This window comes from Poecilia mexicana, unplaced genomic scaffold (genome assembly GCF_051168715.1).
Source record: "Poecilia mexicana isolate PSO_F unplaced genomic scaffold, ASM5116871v1 scaffold_16, whole genome shotgun sequence".
Lineage (NCBI taxonomy): Eukaryota > Metazoa > Chordata > Actinopteri > Cyprinodontiformes > Poeciliidae > Poecilia > Poecilia mexicana.
In genome coordinates, this window is record NW_028263385.1 from 11,203,859 (window position 1) to 11,222,578 (window position 18,720).

At 40.6% G+C, this 18,720-nt stretch overlaps 2 protein-coding genes across 4 annotated transcripts in view; both read right to left on the reverse strand.

The window, feature by feature from the left end:
- Positions 1-3,618, reverse strand: part of tmem145 (transmembrane protein 145) — a 59,390-nt gene extending 55,772 nt beyond the window's left edge. The window contains exon 1 of the mRNA XM_014985427.2: positions 2,386-3,618. Within this exon, the coding sequence (XP_014840913.2) occupies positions 2,386-2,496 (111 nt within the window). The 5' untranslated portion in view covers positions 2,497-3,618. The remainder of the gene's footprint in view (positions 1-2,385) is intronic.
- Positions 3,619-3,755: 137 nt separating this feature from the next.
- The window catches only part of lipeb (lipase, hormone-sensitive b), a 33,148-nt gene continuing 18,183 nt past the window's right edge, over positions 3,756-18,720 (reverse strand). For all 3 annotated transcript variants that reach the window (XM_014985424.2, XM_014985422.2, XM_088014225.1), the window contains 6 exons: positions 16,943-17,087; positions 14,534-14,761; positions 12,815-13,015; positions 10,363-10,544; positions 8,885-9,151; positions 3,756-8,514 (listed from right to left, as the gene is read on the reverse strand). In XM_014985424.2, the coding sequence (XP_014840910.2) occupies positions 8,110-8,514; positions 8,885-9,151; positions 10,363-10,544; positions 12,815-13,015; positions 14,534-14,761; positions 16,943-17,087 (1,428 nt within the window). In that variant the 3' untranslated portion in view covers positions 3,756-8,109. The remainder of the gene's footprint in view (positions 8,515-8,884; positions 9,152-10,362; positions 10,545-12,814; positions 13,016-14,533; positions 14,762-16,942; positions 17,088-18,720) is intronic.

Genomic DNA, 18,720 nt, shown 5'->3' on the forward strand with positions numbered 1-18,720 from the left:
ATGCACAAATCCAGTTAATTAAAGCTAATGTGTCTTTTTTTACGAAAAGCTAAGATCTGTGGGATTTTGTCATAAATACTGTCCATTTGTAGTCAGGCACATCCAGACCGTTTTATCAACATAACATTTTTACTGCAGAGTTCTGGCTGTCCTTTTATTGAGGAACTAAACACTTGCCCTCACTCAAACACACACACACACACACACACACACGCGCGCGTGCGCAGTCTTGGAAGTTGCCCAGTGCTACCTTCTGCCGCATGACCACCGTGCTGCACCACTGGAGCAGGTGCAGATTCAGTCGGTGTTCAAGGGCATGTCAACAGCTGTGGTGTTTGGATAAACGGCTCTTTCTTTGTTTATCTGTTCAGATGTCTGTCACCGTCCAGGGGATTCAAACTCGTCGGATCAATCTCACAGCTGGTCTGATTTTCAGGTTTATTAAAGTAAAGAGGTCAGGCAATCTGATGTGAGTGACAAAATAATCAGAGAATGTTGGTGCAACTTAGTAGGTCAGCAGGACAGACAAAACTGGTGCTTTGGGGATGACTCTAATGTAAAGATGTACGGAGAAATTAGCTATTATTTAGCTTGAGAGACTCTGACAGGTAGCTGCCAGGCCAGAAACCACAAAATCTAATCTTCTCCTAATCAGTGAACAACTAAAACCACGTCAAAGTAGCAACAGCACTCTTTCTTGTTCAATTTGTGACTCGAGGTAGAGGACTAAAAGTTAGAAAAAAAAGGATGTAGTAAGCTATTTAAATGGTTCATTCATGGTGCAAGGAAGTGAGAGAAAGCAAGACTTTTAGAGGAAAAGACGCCAGGAAGGTTCAGAGGAATACCACAAAGTTGTACTTTTTTTCTCCTGGTAAGAAAGCAGATATGGAAATCTGAGAGTGAAGGAAGGAATCAATAATTTCAAGGGAATATTTACATGTAATTATGCATTATTAAAATTAACTTTGCCAAATTACAATAGAAGATGAAAAGAAGAGTCTGAAATGTCAACTTCCTTATTGTTTTGTCTTTTTGACATAGACATTTAAACAGAGTTACATTTCATGTATTAATTTTCGAGGATAATTTGTAAAATTATCCTTATCACTTGCTCAGAATTCTGCACAAAAATCCTGATTAATGCAACCATACTCGCAACACAAATGCCAGCCAACAGTCAATCCAGTATCACATTGTCTGTGCCACACAGTGGAAAAACATCATTTAAAATAATACTGTATCTGAAACAATTAGTCCACTAATCACCATCTGTCCGTTTTTCAATACAGGATTAATCCTTCAGGGTTGCAGTGGGTGCTGGTGCTTCAGAATCAAGCAAAGAACAAGAGACAAAGGTACACAGAAGACAGAAGAAAATCCAACCTTGCTTGGTTTAAAAAAAAAAACAAGAAAACTCCATGCATAGAGTTTCTTTCTGCATTTCCCAAGAGCTTCCTGCAGGAGCCATCACTTGAGGAAAACACACACACTCCAGCCCGGTCCTCGGACAATATAAAAGTCGACTTGTAGCTCCGACAGTTAAATTTATGATTCCACTAAAAATGTGTTTGTAAACATCACATTTATAATAGCTATTAAGTAAACTGTGGCGGTAGATATAATTAAAATATCATACCTATAGAACTTTCTGAATTATACTGAATCATTACTAAAGGAAGAATACAAAGTAAATTTTCTGCAACATAATGAAACATGCTGCCAAACAGCGAGAGAGAGCAAGACTTCCAGCAGAGTATAGTGTTTGTGTTTCACTTTAGACTTACACATGCTGTTGATTTGACTGACTGAACGAGCATTTTTTTCTCATAAATTAAAACTACAAGTTCTATGAACCACATTACTGTGGCATGAGGAGTGACGGTTAATTATGAACAACTTGAGCCCAACAAAGCGGTAGAGTGGAGGATAATAAGGACAGGAATTACAAAGTAATAGCTGCTCAGCCACAGTTCTATGTGATGCTGATCTGTGCGACAACAGACCTCAGACCCTGGACCAGGCTTTAGTTTCTGAGGTTCACCACAAACCAAAAGCTGCGCGTAAGCAAGCACAGATATGACGCACACCTGTGACGGGTCATCTAATCAATTTAAAGACCAGGAGAGGGTTTCCTAACGTGGAGCCGCTGAGGGACGTCGCTTACTGGGACCCCGTACTGTCACAATAAGGCTAACATATACGCCACATCTGCAGACAGCGCGCAAGAGGCTCGACAGAGGAGCCGAGTGTGCTTCCAGCGACAGCTACTGAGAGAGAAGAGGGAACTTGGGCGTAAAATGTAGCACAGTCCAGCTCAGTGACACCTGCAATCAAGTCTAATCAGTCCGTGTCAGCAGCGCACGGAGAAGCAAATTCTCCCCTCACCTCTTTGGTGTTGACGATGCCTTTGACGTATTTTCCGAAGACCGAATCCACGCAGAGGACAGTGGACAGCACGGCCAGCCACAGGAGTCTCTCCCCGACCCTCACCTCCATCTTTCTCTCTCCCCCGCAGCCGCTCGTCTGCTCTCACAGCTCCCCGAAAGCCTGCCTCCGTCTCGGGAGCGCGCACGGAACAAGCAGCGCAGAAAGAGAGAGAGGCGCGTCCTGGCAGGTCACCTCCTCCCTCCCTCCGCCTCCCTCCAGCTGTTGAAGATGGATGGATGGTCATGTGCCTCTGTGTGTGTGTGTGTGTGTGTTTGTGGCTGTGGAGGGAGTCAGGGTACCGAGCGCGCGCGCGCGCGCGGTTCCGCTCGTGCTTCGGCCATGCGACACGTCCACGCAGTGAAAATGCCATCCTTGATTGCAATCATGTTTTCATCTTAGGTCACACGCTACTAATGAAGTAGTTCTTGGGCAGATGATGCCTGGCCTCCCGCTGCAGAAGTGATTAGATCACTGATCAGGACGCAGAGGAGGAAAATCTTCTTTTCCTACACTGTGTTTGAAGTAAAACATGATTCATATTCATCTGTAAAATAAAACTATGTTGGTGGCACTGTAAAAAAGGTCCGTCAGTAAGTCCAAATGCCAGTTTTTCGTAAAATTACATTAATGCCTTTTCTATATATATATATTTCAAGTACAATTTGAAGGGGGCCGGGGGAAATCTATATATTTTACAGTTCTTATACATTTTTGGCAAAACTGACTTAGAAGCATTCAGTCCCGCTGAGCTGTCACGCATTGAATTTTATGCGAGACCATCTGAAAGTAGTTCAGAATTGTGAAGTGGATGAAAAATGTTACATAATTTTCAATTTTTGTCCAGGAGTAGGAATAGTGAAGCCGGTCAGTTGATTGGATGATGAATAATCCAGAAACCCTGTTAGAGACTGCAGGATCCAAGACTGGGGCAGACATTCACCTTTTACCATATGTCCCCCCAGACACTTTCCATTTAGTCTGACTGAATGGGAGCTATTTGCAAGTAAGAATGGACCATAAATTGCAGTCTTTATTTATTCAAAGTTGGACACTTACCCCAAAAGAACTGCAGCTATGATTGAAGAAACGGGGGTCTTTTGCACATGACGGATCTTTCATGCAGACAAACATTTTATTTTCGTTTCATAGTTCTGTGGTTCTGTGGGCCGGTGAATGAAACCAACAAAATATGTGAAACAAAAAAAAAAAAAAAAAAAAAAAAATCTGCAATGTTTTCCCAAAGAAACTCACAACTGTCCAGGCAAAAAAATCTGTCTTCATATGTGCAGGGACAGTGTTCATCAATAAATGTGGACACGGTTGAGGCATTCTTATGGGAGAATATATTTATTTCATTATTTTAATAAAAATCAGCAAAAGAAGAAATTCGCCACATGGTTCGTCACATACATCAATCTGTTATGGAACCTGCAAAGTAAATGCAGTCAAAAAAATAATCAATCTGATTAACATACATAAAAGTAAAAATATCTACATGAATCATCTTTAGTTTACATTTTTTTTTTTTTTTTTGCGTTATTCACAGGTTTGCACTTGTGGTGTTTCCAACAAAGTAATGTTTAAAGAAAAGATAGTTATACTTTTTCCAGTCTATTGCTCATGTATTAACTTATTTTGTTCCCCTCTTTTTTAAAAGAATGAACATTTCCTACAGCTGAAATGATGCAGCACAATTTGCATATGGAGTGCAGACAGGTTATTCCACACACCAGCACCTGCGATGCAATGCTAACAGCTAAAAACATTAAACAGGAAGGAGAGAACATCAATTCCTGAACTGGCTGCCCTCTTTGGTTCTGTACTCCAACCTACTCTTTCCAGCCATCATGAAACATTCCTATGAAGCGATTGAGGTAAATATAATGAACTGTTGTGTTTATAAAAGCAGCCATCAGGTGAACCGTTAGTGTTTTCATGGATGCAAGTTTACATTTTACATGTGAAGCCCAAGTTGGAGGTGATTGATGCGTATTGCACTATAATAATCGGCATCACCTCACTTCTGACTTCAAGAGCAAAGACCTTGGAAAGAAAAATCCTGGAAAGTAACCACCTATGCAACCTTACCAAACACTAACTGAAGTAAGAATATTGCACTTTGCATTGCACTTCACCAAAAATCAGGATTGGTCTAACAAACTTTTAAGAAAAACAACCATTTGAACATACAAATATGTTTACATTGAACTGCAACAACGTTTTTAACTTGCAGGGAAGAGCTGACAGAAACTGAATATGAGTCAGAAATACTAAGCATTGCACTGAGATAACAGTTTAAAGCTACAGGCACTCCAATTATAAATCCATAGCTTTGCCAGTGCTTGAACCCTAAACGCAGCACTAAACACAGATATGATTCACCTCAGAAGTATTCTGGTCCATCACCTGCTCTCATGAAGCACAATAGATAAGTATTATGAGACCTATGAGGGTCAATACACTGAAGGTGAAAGAGTTTGACACATTTCAACCAACACAGTTCTTCTTGTCCATTTGGAGTGTCGCTCTTAGTATTGGTAAAGAAGTCTAAGCACTTCAAATTACAGACAGAACAATAAGTCCCAATGAGGATTGGCTGTACGCAAAGACTATGAATAGTCCACTGAATTTAAAGTGCCAACTATGGATAAAACATGACACAAAGGTAGTCATTTCCACACACCTGAATTGTCGATAAGCAGCAAGCAAAAAGAACAAACATGTAAAAGCTCAAACTCAGAATAAACCAACTCTGCAGGGAAACTGCAGATTAATAGCAACTATCAAAAACAAGTTCAAACTTCAGCCCCAACCCTGAGAGGCTAAGTGTATTATTCTTTCTGTCAATCTGACTAAAAATATTGCAGTAAGTACTTGAAGCTGACAGAGCAGAGTACGGTCTAATCCTGTAGCATGACTGCAGCCGAAAATCCAGCACTTCTAGGGGGGGGGGGAAAGATTTTCAGAGTCAGAGCATCAGCTAAATCCTATTCATCAAACAGCATCCTTCTCTGCAGACCTGGCAACCTTTGGTCTGCTACCAGAGCAGTGACAGACACAGACAGCCAATGTTGGCAACCACATGTGCATTTTCTTTTTAAATCAACACATACATTTCATACTTTTCAGTATGCAAGCTATCAACAGAAGGGAACAAAGTAACATCGCCATCCTTTATCCACCGGTACATTTTAAAAGTACTTGGATGGCTGTGTATGCAGAAAAGTGTCCTCAAGTAATCAAAAACAGCAACAACCGCAATTGTAGCTGTAAGGGAGTGAAAATATCTGAACCAGTGTGCAAAAATGTGTCAGTGGGTTTTTTTTTTTTTTTTGTGTCTTCTAGCAATTGTTTTTCACAGCAGGGGTTCTCGAGTTTTGCCTAAAAGCCTCCGACTTGTTACGAAAAACAAACAAACAAGCTGTCAGGTCATAAATCCCGAGGCTTGAGAACGCTTTGGTTGGACACTGAAACCAGCAGAGAAAAATCTGACAACTCGCAAGAAAAACTGTTCCATCGGGTTTAAAATGTGTACGGACAGCTGAGACTTGGACTTTTCTTTAACTGTTCCACTCTTTTGTACTCCATTTCTTAGCAGGGCTGGGAAGCCAAGCAACTTGCTTCCAATCCTGAAATATTAAAATTATTAAAAACACTTCACCCGGCTGAAGAAATTCAAGAACCATGACTTGCAGGGAGATAGGGCAACAATTTCCTTGAACTTGTTTGTTTTCACTTGAATGCATCTTTGTTTGAGTCTCTGCATTACTAATGCACTACAAATGCCAAAGGCGGCAGTGAGATGGAACACTGTGTCCGTATTGTAATATTTATCACCCTCTCTTTCTGATAACTCTGCTTTGTTCTGCATAAGCCTAAGTGAAAAGACCAGAGAAGTCAGCAGTTTAGTCTAAAGCAACAAATCTGTTCAGTGCCTCGCTGTCGTATTAACGTCTCTGGCACCATTTCGCTTTGTTGTCACCCAACAACCACACATAATTTGGTGACTAGCATATAGTGAAGTGGGAAGAAAATGATACATGGCTTTCAAAATTGTTACAAGTAAAACTCTTAACGTCACAGACGTCTGCTCAACCAGTCATCCAAAAAAAAAAAATGGAATGGGAACGACATAATTACAGTCATGGATGTTCATCTAAACTAAAATATCATTATTAATCAGAGGAGCAACCAAGAGGCAGATGGGAACAATGGAGGAGCTACAACTCGGATGGAACGATGCATCAACAGGACAACTACCAGGCGTGTGATCCAAAATACCTGGTCTCTATGGAAGAGCAGCAGGACGCAAGCTAAACACAGGACAACTGTAAGAAAACCTGCTAGAGGAAGCAAAAGGCTAACGATAGCCCTTCCAGCAGGACAATAAACCTCATCATAAAGCTAAAAGTACAACTGAATGGTTTATATTCAAATATTTCCATGTATAAGACAGTAACAACCTTGAATCTAATTTATTATTTACATTTGTAAAGTGTTGTTCGCATTTGTTCTGTGAACTCCACTTCGAGCAAAGCTGGTCGAAATATGCTCCAAGAGTCTGGAGTCTTTTGGAAACCATGAATCATCTTCTTTAAACTTCATGATTTTAAGCCGCCTTTCGTCCATCACTTCAAATCCCAACGGGTTACATTATGGTCAACGCATGGCAAAAATATGAAAGTTCAGGGAGTATTAATGCTTTAACTTGCCACTCATTTTTGAAACATTCACTATAAAAAAACCCCAAAATAAAAAAAAAAACAAAAAAAAAAAAAAAACAGCAAAGGTTTATATTAAAATATAAGTTTAAAGTTTAAACAAGTCGGAACTCAGGGGTCAAAACCTGACATAAATAATAGAAAACACTCCTGCATGAAGTTCAAAATATGATTTTAAAAAAAAAAGCGTAATTCTCAAGAAATCAAGTAAATCGATTCCTTTAGCTTGGAGTCTTTTGGTTTGTTGTGTTTAGCTTCGTTATTCTATTTGGAGAGAGTCAACACAGTTACAACCCACAAAGTGAGCTATATTGACTCCCAAACAGGCATAATGGGGAAGACAACGTGGAGTTATTAAGGGTGATTTAGAGTGGATTCCTAAAGGACAAGTGGCCACATTGATGCGGATGAAGCGTACAGTGTGCCCACGGCTATCTGATTAGGGCCTGCCGCGGCCCAGATGAATCACCCATTCAGGCGTCGTCGTAGCAGCGTTGCTTGTGCTTTATGTCTGAGCTTCGCCTGCCTAACAGCGACTCCTTTAAGTATGTGTGCTGCTGTGTGTGTGTGTGTGCGTGTGTATTGGTCTTTGATCTGAGAAGCTTTTAAATTATCTCATTCTGAAACATGACTGCCTTTTTGTGGGTGGGTTCGTTTTGTCTGCCAGATTTGCGTTGGTGCATAATGGCGCGCGGACGAATGGTAAGAATCGAGAAGCAGAAGGAGATACATTTCAGCGCTCCACCTCCTCTTATTTATTGTTCACTGAGCTTTTCCCCCCCCCCAGACTGCCCCCTCCCACTCCTCTCTCTGTTTTCCTAAGATGCTGCCTTCGTTTCTCATTTAGGAGTTGCGCTGCCTACATCAGTCTGACTTTCATTTACTCCCCTCTCTCTCTCTTCACTCCTGTGGGTGAACCGCAGCCTCCCCTCCCCCCCACCCCCCCAACCCCAAACCTCATTTAAGCACCGATGCCACCGGCGTCAGTGTTATTTTGGGCTGCCACAGCAACCAAGCCCTCCCCATCAGAGATTTTAGACCCTCTCCCGACAGCTGCCTCTGGGTCGTCAATGGGGTCGGGAAGGAGAGCACCGTTTTCTCCAGAAGGTCTCAGGTTCCCCCTGTCGGTCCGCTCCAGCTTGCGGTGCTTGCGTGGCTCCGGGGGCGTGTCCTCCTGGTTGAAGACGGAGCGGATTCGCTCCACGCAGACGTTGGCGGCCTCCCTCGTCTCCCTGGAGAGCTGCGAGAGGCTGAGGAAGCCGTGGGGGAGGTCGTCCACCACGCACAGTGTGACGGGCTGCTCGACGCTCCTCAGACGCTTGGCAAACATCACAGAGTCGTCCAGCATGGGGTCCAAAGCACAAGCCTGAGAGGAGGCGGTGGGAGGTGGGGGGGGAAGAAACGGTGAAAAACAAATTTAAACTCCCTTCAGACATGTCACGAATCTTAATTACAGGATGAAGAGAGGGAGCTCAAGCAGCCCAGTCTCTTTTGTTCAGGTTTTTATTTTTTCCAAGTCTCGCTGACTCACTTAAGGCACTTAAAAATCAAGGCTAGTTTCCTCTTCGTCATACAACATCCTCATCAAAAAGAAAGAGCAGGCTGTAACCTCAGCTAAACTGAACATCTCTCGAGACTCTTTTAGAGGGTTTTGTTTCCTCTCAAACTCTGATCACTTCCAAAACCCTCATTTTAACACAAAAACAACTACTAGACGGTAAAATATGCATTTTTACCACTATGTGTACAGGCGGCAGCCCCTTCAGCATGCTGTCAGGAGCCAGAAGAGGCGAGCAAAAAGGATCCTTGACGACCGGAGAGCTCTGCATCCTCATTTCAGCGAGCTGCTCCGAGCGCAGCGGCTCAAAGCCCAGAGGGAACTCCCTGGGGTGCGGCAGCTCCGATCCCTCCTCTACGGCCGGGGGCGGGATGGCCACAGAGGACAGGTCGTCGGACATGGAGGGGTCACTGTCCCTGCAGAGAAAGAAACTCACGTCTTCTACCTACAGAGGAGAACAGAATATATTTATCCCGTTTTGGTCAGACAGCTCAGAGGTCATAGAAAAACTGAAGAGGGTTTGCATTTTTTTGTCTTTTTTTTTTTTTTTTTTTTTTTTTTTGCAAGCAGACAGCACTTTGTCCTTGTGAAAATAGAAAAGCATTGGCAAAGTGCCTGAGTCCAGGCTGGAAAAAATCAGATTTCAAGGAGAGAAAGATTATTTAATGTCTCACATTAATACAGGCTCTTTTTTGTTTTTGCCAGAACTGTAACTAATCTCATCTCTCTAGAAGAGAGAGAGAAAAAAAGAATGAAACAGTGATTTTCAAAGTATTTGAATTTCTTTGAAGGAATTTTATAGTAAACTGTTGCGAGAGAAAATGGCATTAGCCGAGTAGCCTCTCGAAAAAGAGGCATGGAAAGTTTTCTACATGTTCAGAAGTTTACATACTCTTTTAAAAAAGTGCTGACTTTCATTTTAATCTTGGGCTATAATGGACTTCAATTTTGATGATTCTTTTCCCACTGGGAATTTAGTTTTTAAAACAAGAATAGGTGCATAAGTTTTAATTTAAGTTTTTATTAAACTCAGGGTAATAAATTAAAGTAGACTGTAATGTAACTATATGTCCCCATAAACACTTAGTTCAAAATATTGACCCTAATAAATCAACTCTTTGAACTATTACTAAGTATTATCATTTTTAGCCAGTTCCATTACCTTGATGACGTTTTTCTGCAACTTAATAAAGTGCATTTTTCCAAATATATATTTAAGCTTGCCAGGATATTTTTGAAAACCGATGAAAACAAAAGTTCTTATTCATCATCAAAAATTAAAGAAAATGCTTCTTGTATGGTCACTGCCCACAGGAGGGAATAAAAAACAGTTCAAATTAATAATTAAATGAAACAAAATTAATGATATTCGTACCATGACCAGCAATGCATCTCTCAATTCCAAACATGCTTAACTTTTCAAAAAGAGAATATGAATGTCCAATTCCGATTACAATCAAGAGCAGAAGGACTTTTCTTCCCTTGTGAGGCGACTGCAACCGTCACAAGTTATCAGCTGTGTGGCAGGCCTAATTCCCACTTCAATCCCCACCAACACTGCAGTGTTGTGTTGAGCAACATCCTATTGTTTAATGGCATTAAAATCGTCCAGAGAGCGAGCTAATCTCAACGTAAGCAGGTTCCAGTGTGACATACAGCGTGCTCAGACATCAGCGGGGAACTCTGGGGGACGGGACTGCTGTGGGACTCCAAGTCCTGGCACGTCTTGCTCTTCACAGATAATTTTCTGCCGGGCAGCGGCGACGGCTCGTTGGGCACAGGCGGGTCGGCGTGAGGAGAGGAGATGGAAGCTGCCGAGACGCTTTTTCTCACTGTATCTGGGAAACGAAAGCAGAGATGGAGGACGGAAGTTACATCACAAGGAAACTTTGTTTGGCTCGTGTTAAAACTTTACCAATGAACATTTTGAGCCCGTCGAAAAAGTGTTGATTATTAAACTTTTTTCACATTTTGTCACGTTACGACCACAAACTTCAGTTTAATTTATTTGAACTGTATGTGTGTGTTAGACCAAGATAAAGTGGGGCGTGACTGAAGTGGACGGAAAATGATTTATGGCTTTTAAATTCATTTTTAAATACTCTGTAGATCCACCTTTTCTTTTAATCACTGCTAGTTTTCTGTGGTTTATGTCTCCCAGTTTTTTTTTTTAATTGCTAAACTTTCAATTTTACCCCTTTCTCCTAGCAAAAACTCGCACTGAAATAATTTGGAGAACAATCATTTCCGTTCCATTCCGCAGTTATGCTCCGCTTTGTGTTGTCACAAAGCAATTTCAAGAAAAAAATAAAATAAAAATCCACACAACTCTGTCATTGTCAGGTAACAAAAGTCGCATAATATTTTTCAAGGCACTGCAGTAAATTCACATCGGATAAACAGCGCTTGAAGGACACATGAAAAATTAAGCCAAGCGACTCAGAATACCTTATTTACTCCACTGTTTCTGATTTTCATGCGTTCTCTCTTTGACAGCCAACAGCTAAGGGCCCAGGATGCAAATTGAGGCGCATCAGGAAGAGGAGAGAGGAAATGGGTGGAGGAAATCCAAAAAGAGCCGTCAGGGTGATATCATCTCCCCGCCCCGAGCTGTCATAACACCACCGTGTGCCGTCACGCCTGGTCTCCTCACAAAGGCCTACCCAATCTTCTATTTTAATAATGAACCACCTCAGCACTATGATGGCCTTTTATTAATATGCCTCCACCTATGACACTCCCATTAGATTCGGCTTGCCAGCTGTAAGACTGTCACCTAACTAAGGTGACACCAATAAAATTACATTTCCCCTTCAGATTTACAGCGGCTATAATTAAAAATTACTGTCAAGATACTGATATGAATGGCGCTACAGGATTATTACTCCACAGAGTGGATGAGGCCATAACTGGTTAGTAGGACGCTGAAGAACAGGGATCCACATCATTGACCTCCTCGATGGGGGATGTAAATAAACTCCGGCATAGTAATGCCACTTTAAGGGACAGAATAAGGACGGAGGAAATATGGGATGTAAACAGCAAAAGGCTTTGATTTTCATTCGCTGTGTGAAAACAAACAAATTAAACCTCAACCTGAATAAAAACATTCCCTCTAAAGACGGCCACGATCACAGGGCCGCAGCATTTCCACACATTCATCATGTAAAATCCTCAGACATTTCTACACTCAACTTTCAAGAGCTCTAATTCATTCCATATTTGTTTCAAAATATAAAACACTAAAGTTCATTGTGAATTTATGGCATACTTTTCTACAATAGCAAGGCTTTAAATATCGGAGCTTCAAAAAAAAAAAAACAGAAAAGGAAAGGAAAAGGAAAAGGCAGGAAGGACCAAACGGAAAGGGAAAGGGTGCAAGGATAAAAGTAAAATGAAGGATAGGGACAAGGACAAGAGAATGAAAAACAAGGAAGCAAGGGAGGGCAGCAGAGAAGAAGAAAGGAAAAAAGAGATTAAAGGACACAAAAGGAAATAAAGGCGGGCATTTAGCAGATCATTTATCATGATGAATTTCTTAGAGGTACAAATCACACTTCTTTATATAACGGGTAATAAACAAACGCATTACAAAATTAGTGTCATTTGTGTTTATAGGCTATAATTGCTGTGACACACACTGATGGTCATACAGTTACCTAAAAAATGTAATAAATAGTTCTTATCACTTTTATCATCATTACGGTGATGATAAAAGTGATGGCCCTGCAAAATATTGTGCTAAAACTTTAAGTCTATATCAAAAACCCTTATGATGAAATAAAGAATAACGTCTGAAAATAGTCATTTTCTCTTTGTTGCATACATATCCAGACCTGGAAAATGTGAGGAATTTGAATCCAGTTTTATTCAGACTGAACAGGAGTAACAATTTCTTCACGAGTTCCTAGTTTAGGTCCTAATGGTTACTACTCAGACTAAATATTAAATGAATTGGAATCCTTTACTAAGCTGCTGCTAAACTACTATAATGCTTTCACAACCCTCATTTAACTTTCAAATGTTTCACCGTTACTGCACACACACACACACACACACGCACGCGCACGCACACGCACACGCACACACACACACACAGAGGACACACCGCTTGTCGGTGCATCGGGGGTTGCTGGTGTCGTCTTGGCAGATGTGTTGGAGGAGGCTGATGCTCTGTTGGGATCCAGCAGAGATTGGATCCAGTTAGAGGCTCCCTGTTGGAAATCCCGCAGCAGCAGGGCCGTATCTCTCCTCACCAGGCTCAACGTGCTCACTTTTTCTACCTGCTTCTCGGTCTGCGGCTCATTACCTGGAGGAGAAGACGCCAGCAGAGAAGATGGCAAAGCAGCAATGACAGGAAACGCATGATCCAAGGAAGAAAAATCACTTTCCAAGGGGGTTCGACGCTGCTACCAAATTACCGGCAGCAATTCATAGACGGTCACATCGGGAGGGAAAAAAAAAAAAAAAAAAAAAAAGAGGGTTTTAAACAAAAGCAGAGGCGGCGCAGCACAGGCGATATGTCAACATTTTACCTTGTTTTCTGCTTCATACAGTTGTGTACAGTTTGCCACTGCTCTCAAATTTTAAAAGAGATTTTAATCAAAATGGGTTTAATGACATTATTCCAGTGCAACTGAAAAGAGCTGAAGAGCTAGATGTCATATGGTGATCTTACAGCTGCACAAAAAACGAGTATAAAAGTTATCCTTGGCAGGATATAAAATATCTAGATAACTTCAGTCTGATATTGTAAAGTTCACTTTGAGGAGATGATAACATACAAATGCAAATGGAAGTTTTATGATAAAAATATCCTCTCATAAAAAAAAATAAAAAAAAACGTAGCAGAGCAAAGTGTCATCAAAAGATGAGAATAATCTTCTGTTGTTCATTTAAATAGATTTTGTCACAAGTTGCATTTTTATAATATCAGCTGCACAGTGATTTTATCAAATATTTCAAAAGTAACCCGTTTCACTATTCCAAGAGAAGTCATGCAAATTATTAATAATTTACATCACATCATTAGCAGCAATTCATCTTGTCCTAAGCTTGAGGTTTATGAGATCCATAAAATGAAACAATTCAGGACATAAAACCAAGAAGCTTTAGTGCAAAAACCTTTCCAATACACTCATCAGCCACTTCATCATTAGCTACCACTGGCCAAATTTTCACTCTTAAATTGGAATGATGCAGTTGCAAAGTCGATGTTTTTCCAATCTGATATTGTTCAGCTAGTTTGTGCGAACTACATCTTCAGTTTCCTGAAGAGTTTCACCCGGTGAGGTCCGTCAGCTTCTGCCTCGACACGCTGTACGTTCAGAGACTGCACTGAAAGCACTTTGTAACGAGTGGTTGTTTTAGCTGTAGTATCCTTTCGATCATCTTAAATCAGTCTGCTTACTCTGATCTGACACCAACAAAGGCATTCTGAACCACAAAACCGCTGCTCTCAGGATATTTTCTCTTTCCGATTATGCAGCAGATCTGCAGTTTCTGTAACACTCACACCAACCTGTCTTGTAAAAAAAAAAAACATCCTATGTTCAATCCCTTCAATCCTCTCCATTATTCCACATTCTGATACTCAGTTTGAACGTTAACAAGTTGTCGTTTTCAACGCATCTAGATGGCTAATTACAGTAAAATTCCTACCATGGGTTTGGCTCACTTATAGGTGGGTTAATAAGCAACTAAGGAGGTCAAAAAAAAAAAAAAAAAGAAGCCAGTAAGTGTGGATCTTTGCAATTCTCGACCTTTAAAAAAATAAAAATAAAGTCCTCAGTACCGGTCTTTAAGAAATAAATAAACACAATCCTACCTGCGTAGGCACTGAGACACCTGGAGAGCACGCTGAGCGGCAGCAGGGGATCCATAAGTGTAAGCAGACGGGAGGGTGACGCGTAGGCCGTCAGCAGGGTAGCTGGGTAGGCCGCCACCAGGCCATCTGGCATTCGCACGCCAAAGGCGGCGGCGCGCATCGACGTGGTCACACACAGGTTGCCCCCCGCGCTGTCTCCGGCCAAACACACTCTCTCTCCGGTCCATCCTGTAAAGATTGAAATATTTATTCATGGAAAGGTGAAAAAAAAACAAAACAAAAAAAAAAACTAAATAACTCAACCATCTTTGGAAGTGCAACACGGTCTTCACCGAACAACAAACGGATAATATGCGACTGCCAACAGGTGTCTTGTTGTTTGTCTAATTGCAGTGAGATTTTTCTGTTACAGGACAAACAGAAGACTCCACCGACATCACTGTTCATTAGACAGACTGTGCTTCGGTTTTTCAGAAGGGTTCTGTCTGAATATTGAACATTCACAAACTGTCGTAAATTTTTCAGCAGCTGGCACAGAGAAGCTCACAGCACGGTCAATTTTCAAGTGATACATGAAGCCCTGTGGCAGAGACAAGCAGGTGAGGATGTACAAATGCACTCAGACAGCTTCACACTGAAAAAGGATTCAACCTTCATTTCCATTTTCTGATTGTATTATTACTCATTTACCAAGAAAAATAAAAACATTTAGACAACTTCAGATCTGTGTCAATGTTGCGTGTTTAAAATTTAAGTTTCTATTTATTTGGAAGCGCACAATGAGGCCCAATAAAGCTGAATCCAAGTGCATTCTCGTGAGAATCGTGTTGTAATGTATACATGTAAATAAATGTTTGTTCCACTATTGTTAACAATGTGTGCATGCATAGTGGATTCAGGGATTTGTCTGACAGTTGTGCTTCATCTGCAATCACTCTGTTTTAAAGGAATCGTAAAATTCAGAACGTTTCCTTTCGACTCTGCAGTGCTTCAAAAAATACATCTTTGTATTCACTGTATCCCCCCATCTGCCTCCAACATTCCTGACTTTGTTTTCACTTTGACATGCTCCATCCACTAGCAAACCTAATACTGATCAAAGAGTGTAGCCTCTTAATTATGTTCAGTCTACTAAATCAAGGTCAGTCAACTTTGCTTTAAAAGGCATCTGAAGATCACTGGTGGAATTAAGGCTCATTCGAGTTCAATGTTAAGCATCTGGGTACTTATGTAAAAAGGCATACCTCTGGAAAAGAAACAAGGGCAGATTTTGCATTTATGACATGAAGTGACCCACACTGAAATGTGGAAACTTTAGAAATCTCTAAAACCGTTTCCAAAGGATAAGTAAAGCAAGACTGAAGCTCAACCAACAGGATTTTACACTAACAAATGTTGCTCCTTCCTTGACCTATAAACACAGACTGACCATGTACGATATACAATCTACAGCTGCAAGACTATAATATCAAAAGGCACAAGAAAAAAAAATGGATTGCTCGTCAAATTACAGATCATCTTAAAATAGATATATTTTTTAAACCAGTATAAATCAGATGTAGGAAAACCTTTTTTTTAGAGAATGTCAGAGGCTCAGTAAATTAAGGTGAGCTTAATTCACTGATCCTTGTCCTACTGAAGTTGACAAGTTAGCCATTACACTTTCAAGTAAAAATTACCTTGCTTCCCATTTTCTGTTTTTTTTTTATTTTTATTATTTTATAAAATTGTTAAAAGTGGAAATTTTTAATCCAGTCCACTAAGTTTATCAAATGGGCTCAGTAGTAGGTTAAATTTGGTTTAGTATGCACGTTTATATCTTAACACTACATGCTGTCTCACAGTCTACATGTCTGGGTTTGTTTTAAGAGTAAAATCTTAAATTTACATTGAAAAAGGTTCGCTCCGGGTTCTTGTTTGGAAAGTTTTTGAATCGTAAAGGATGTACTTTATTGCCTACATTTTCCCAAGGACTCTCACTCATATTAAGTGCTGTTTGGTAAAAGGGTCCAATTCATACAAGATAACTTGAAAATCTTTGATCATCTTTATGCAAACAAGTGCTCCTCTCAGGAGAATTTGAGTGTAGGGAAATTTGCCTAATGTATAGGATTCTCAGTCGACTTCTCCTCCTCCTCTGTGTGACTGTAAATATTAAATCAAAAGTCCACGGGAGTAAAACGAGCCATCAGAGGGAGCTGTATAATCCTGCCCAGTATGATGACATTTAGTCTATTTTGTTTTCTTTGACAGCATGACATCAGCGAAATACTGCGGTCAGCTGATCCTCAGCACAATGTGAGAAAATTAACCGAAAGGCGTCATCTAGCCTTTTAGCTAGAAAAAAAATATGTATTAATACATGTGTAAATTTTGTAATTCTGTGCGATGTGTGTGTGATGTATGTACCAAGTAGATGGTGGTTTCTTAGAGCCCAGCAGTAGGCATAGAAACACTCTTCAAGTGCCCGTGGGAAAGGGGCTTCTGGGGCCAGAGAGTAATCCACCGAAAGGATGGGAACACCAAGTTCCTGGGACCAGCTCTTCAAATAAGGCTGTGCAAAAAAAACATAAAAGCAGGGAGGGAGGTAAGACGTTATTAATAAAAGAGAAGCAGTCTATTTGCCAAATTTATTAGAGTCCGCAGTGGTGGAGTGCAGCCAGAATTAAGACACAAGGATAAAATGAACATTAAGTGTCCCTCTGATCTCATTTATCTGCTTTTTGGCTTACAGAACAGACAAAACCAGAGCAAGAGGCGAGAGCTGCCCTCACAGTCTCCTCCATTTGCTCTTTTATTTTTATACAGCAATAAATGCAGATACTTGTCCTACTTTTCAGTGTGAAGAAAGCCAAGACGATGCTGTAGATTTACAAGGATGTTCTATAAAAAAAAAAACCCGACTAGAATGCAGAGTGCTTCTCTGTATGCCTGTTACAGTCAGGTTAAACGTTTATTGTACGTACACAGTGACCCTGAAATGTGAGAATGGCCGTGGCCCCCTTTTTCTCTGCTTAGCTTTAATACTTTTGAGTTGCTGTGACAGTGCTTTTAGTCAAAGTGAAACATCTTTACTCAAACCGCCAGGGAGGAATGAAGGTGTGTGTGCATGTTTGAATGTCACACCACCAGCTTGTGATTTATCATGAAAAATAAATAAATTAAAGTGAAATAAAAACAGCAGTCAGCTTGGGTGTGTTTAAGCCTTAATCTGTCACACTAAATCTTGGATCACAGCAACAGAGAAGTGAGCGAGCTTGCAGAATGAGCACAGCTTTGATTTAGGCGATGTGTGAATCAGTGAAAGGTATTCCTAAGGTGAGGATAAACATTTGAGAACAACATTCCTTCACTGACTGGGAGTCTACAATGAGTTAGAGCATGCAGCTGAGTGTGTGGCAAAGGTGTCAGTCAGAGGCAACACATCAGCTGCCTGCACAGAAAAAAAAAGAAGAGAAAAAAAAAAACCGCTGTGCATGCACAACACACAGCCCAGTGGGCAGAGAAGAGATGAGTGTTCTTGTTGAGGTGGGATAGAGGCTGTTTAATTTTACATGACTTTGGAAACTCTTCACATATATATATACACACACACACACTCTTCTTGGGTTTCCGAAGTGGGAATTAATGAGAGCTCCGACTCACTTTCAGACAGGCAAAGCTGTTAATCTGCAATCCTTTAATGCTGCTACCCAACACTTGATGCTCTGCATAAATTGCAGACATCACATCCATTCTTGATCAGAACTTTAACGCACAATGAATCAACCACTGGCTCATTCTGCAACTGAGGTTGATCTCAGTCTTTTTTCTTTATTTTTTGTTTTTGGCTGGAGGACATAACATGGATGTTGGGAAGGATGCAAGGGAAAACATTTGGTTTTGATTCTCAGAGAAAAACTTTTTTTTCCCCCTCGGCTCTCCCTTTCGTGTTCTTCCATGAGGGATTCAGAGAGCCAAGGAGGAAAAAAAAAATATATATACAGGTGCTGGTCATAAAATTAGAATATTGTGATAAAGTTCATTATTTTCCATAATGTCATGATAAAAATTAAATTGTCATATATTTTAGACTCATTGCACACCAACTGAAATATTTCAGGTCTTTTATTGTTTTAATTTTGATGATTTTGGCAAACAGCTCATGAAAACCCAAAATCCCTGTCTCAAAAAATTAGAATATTATG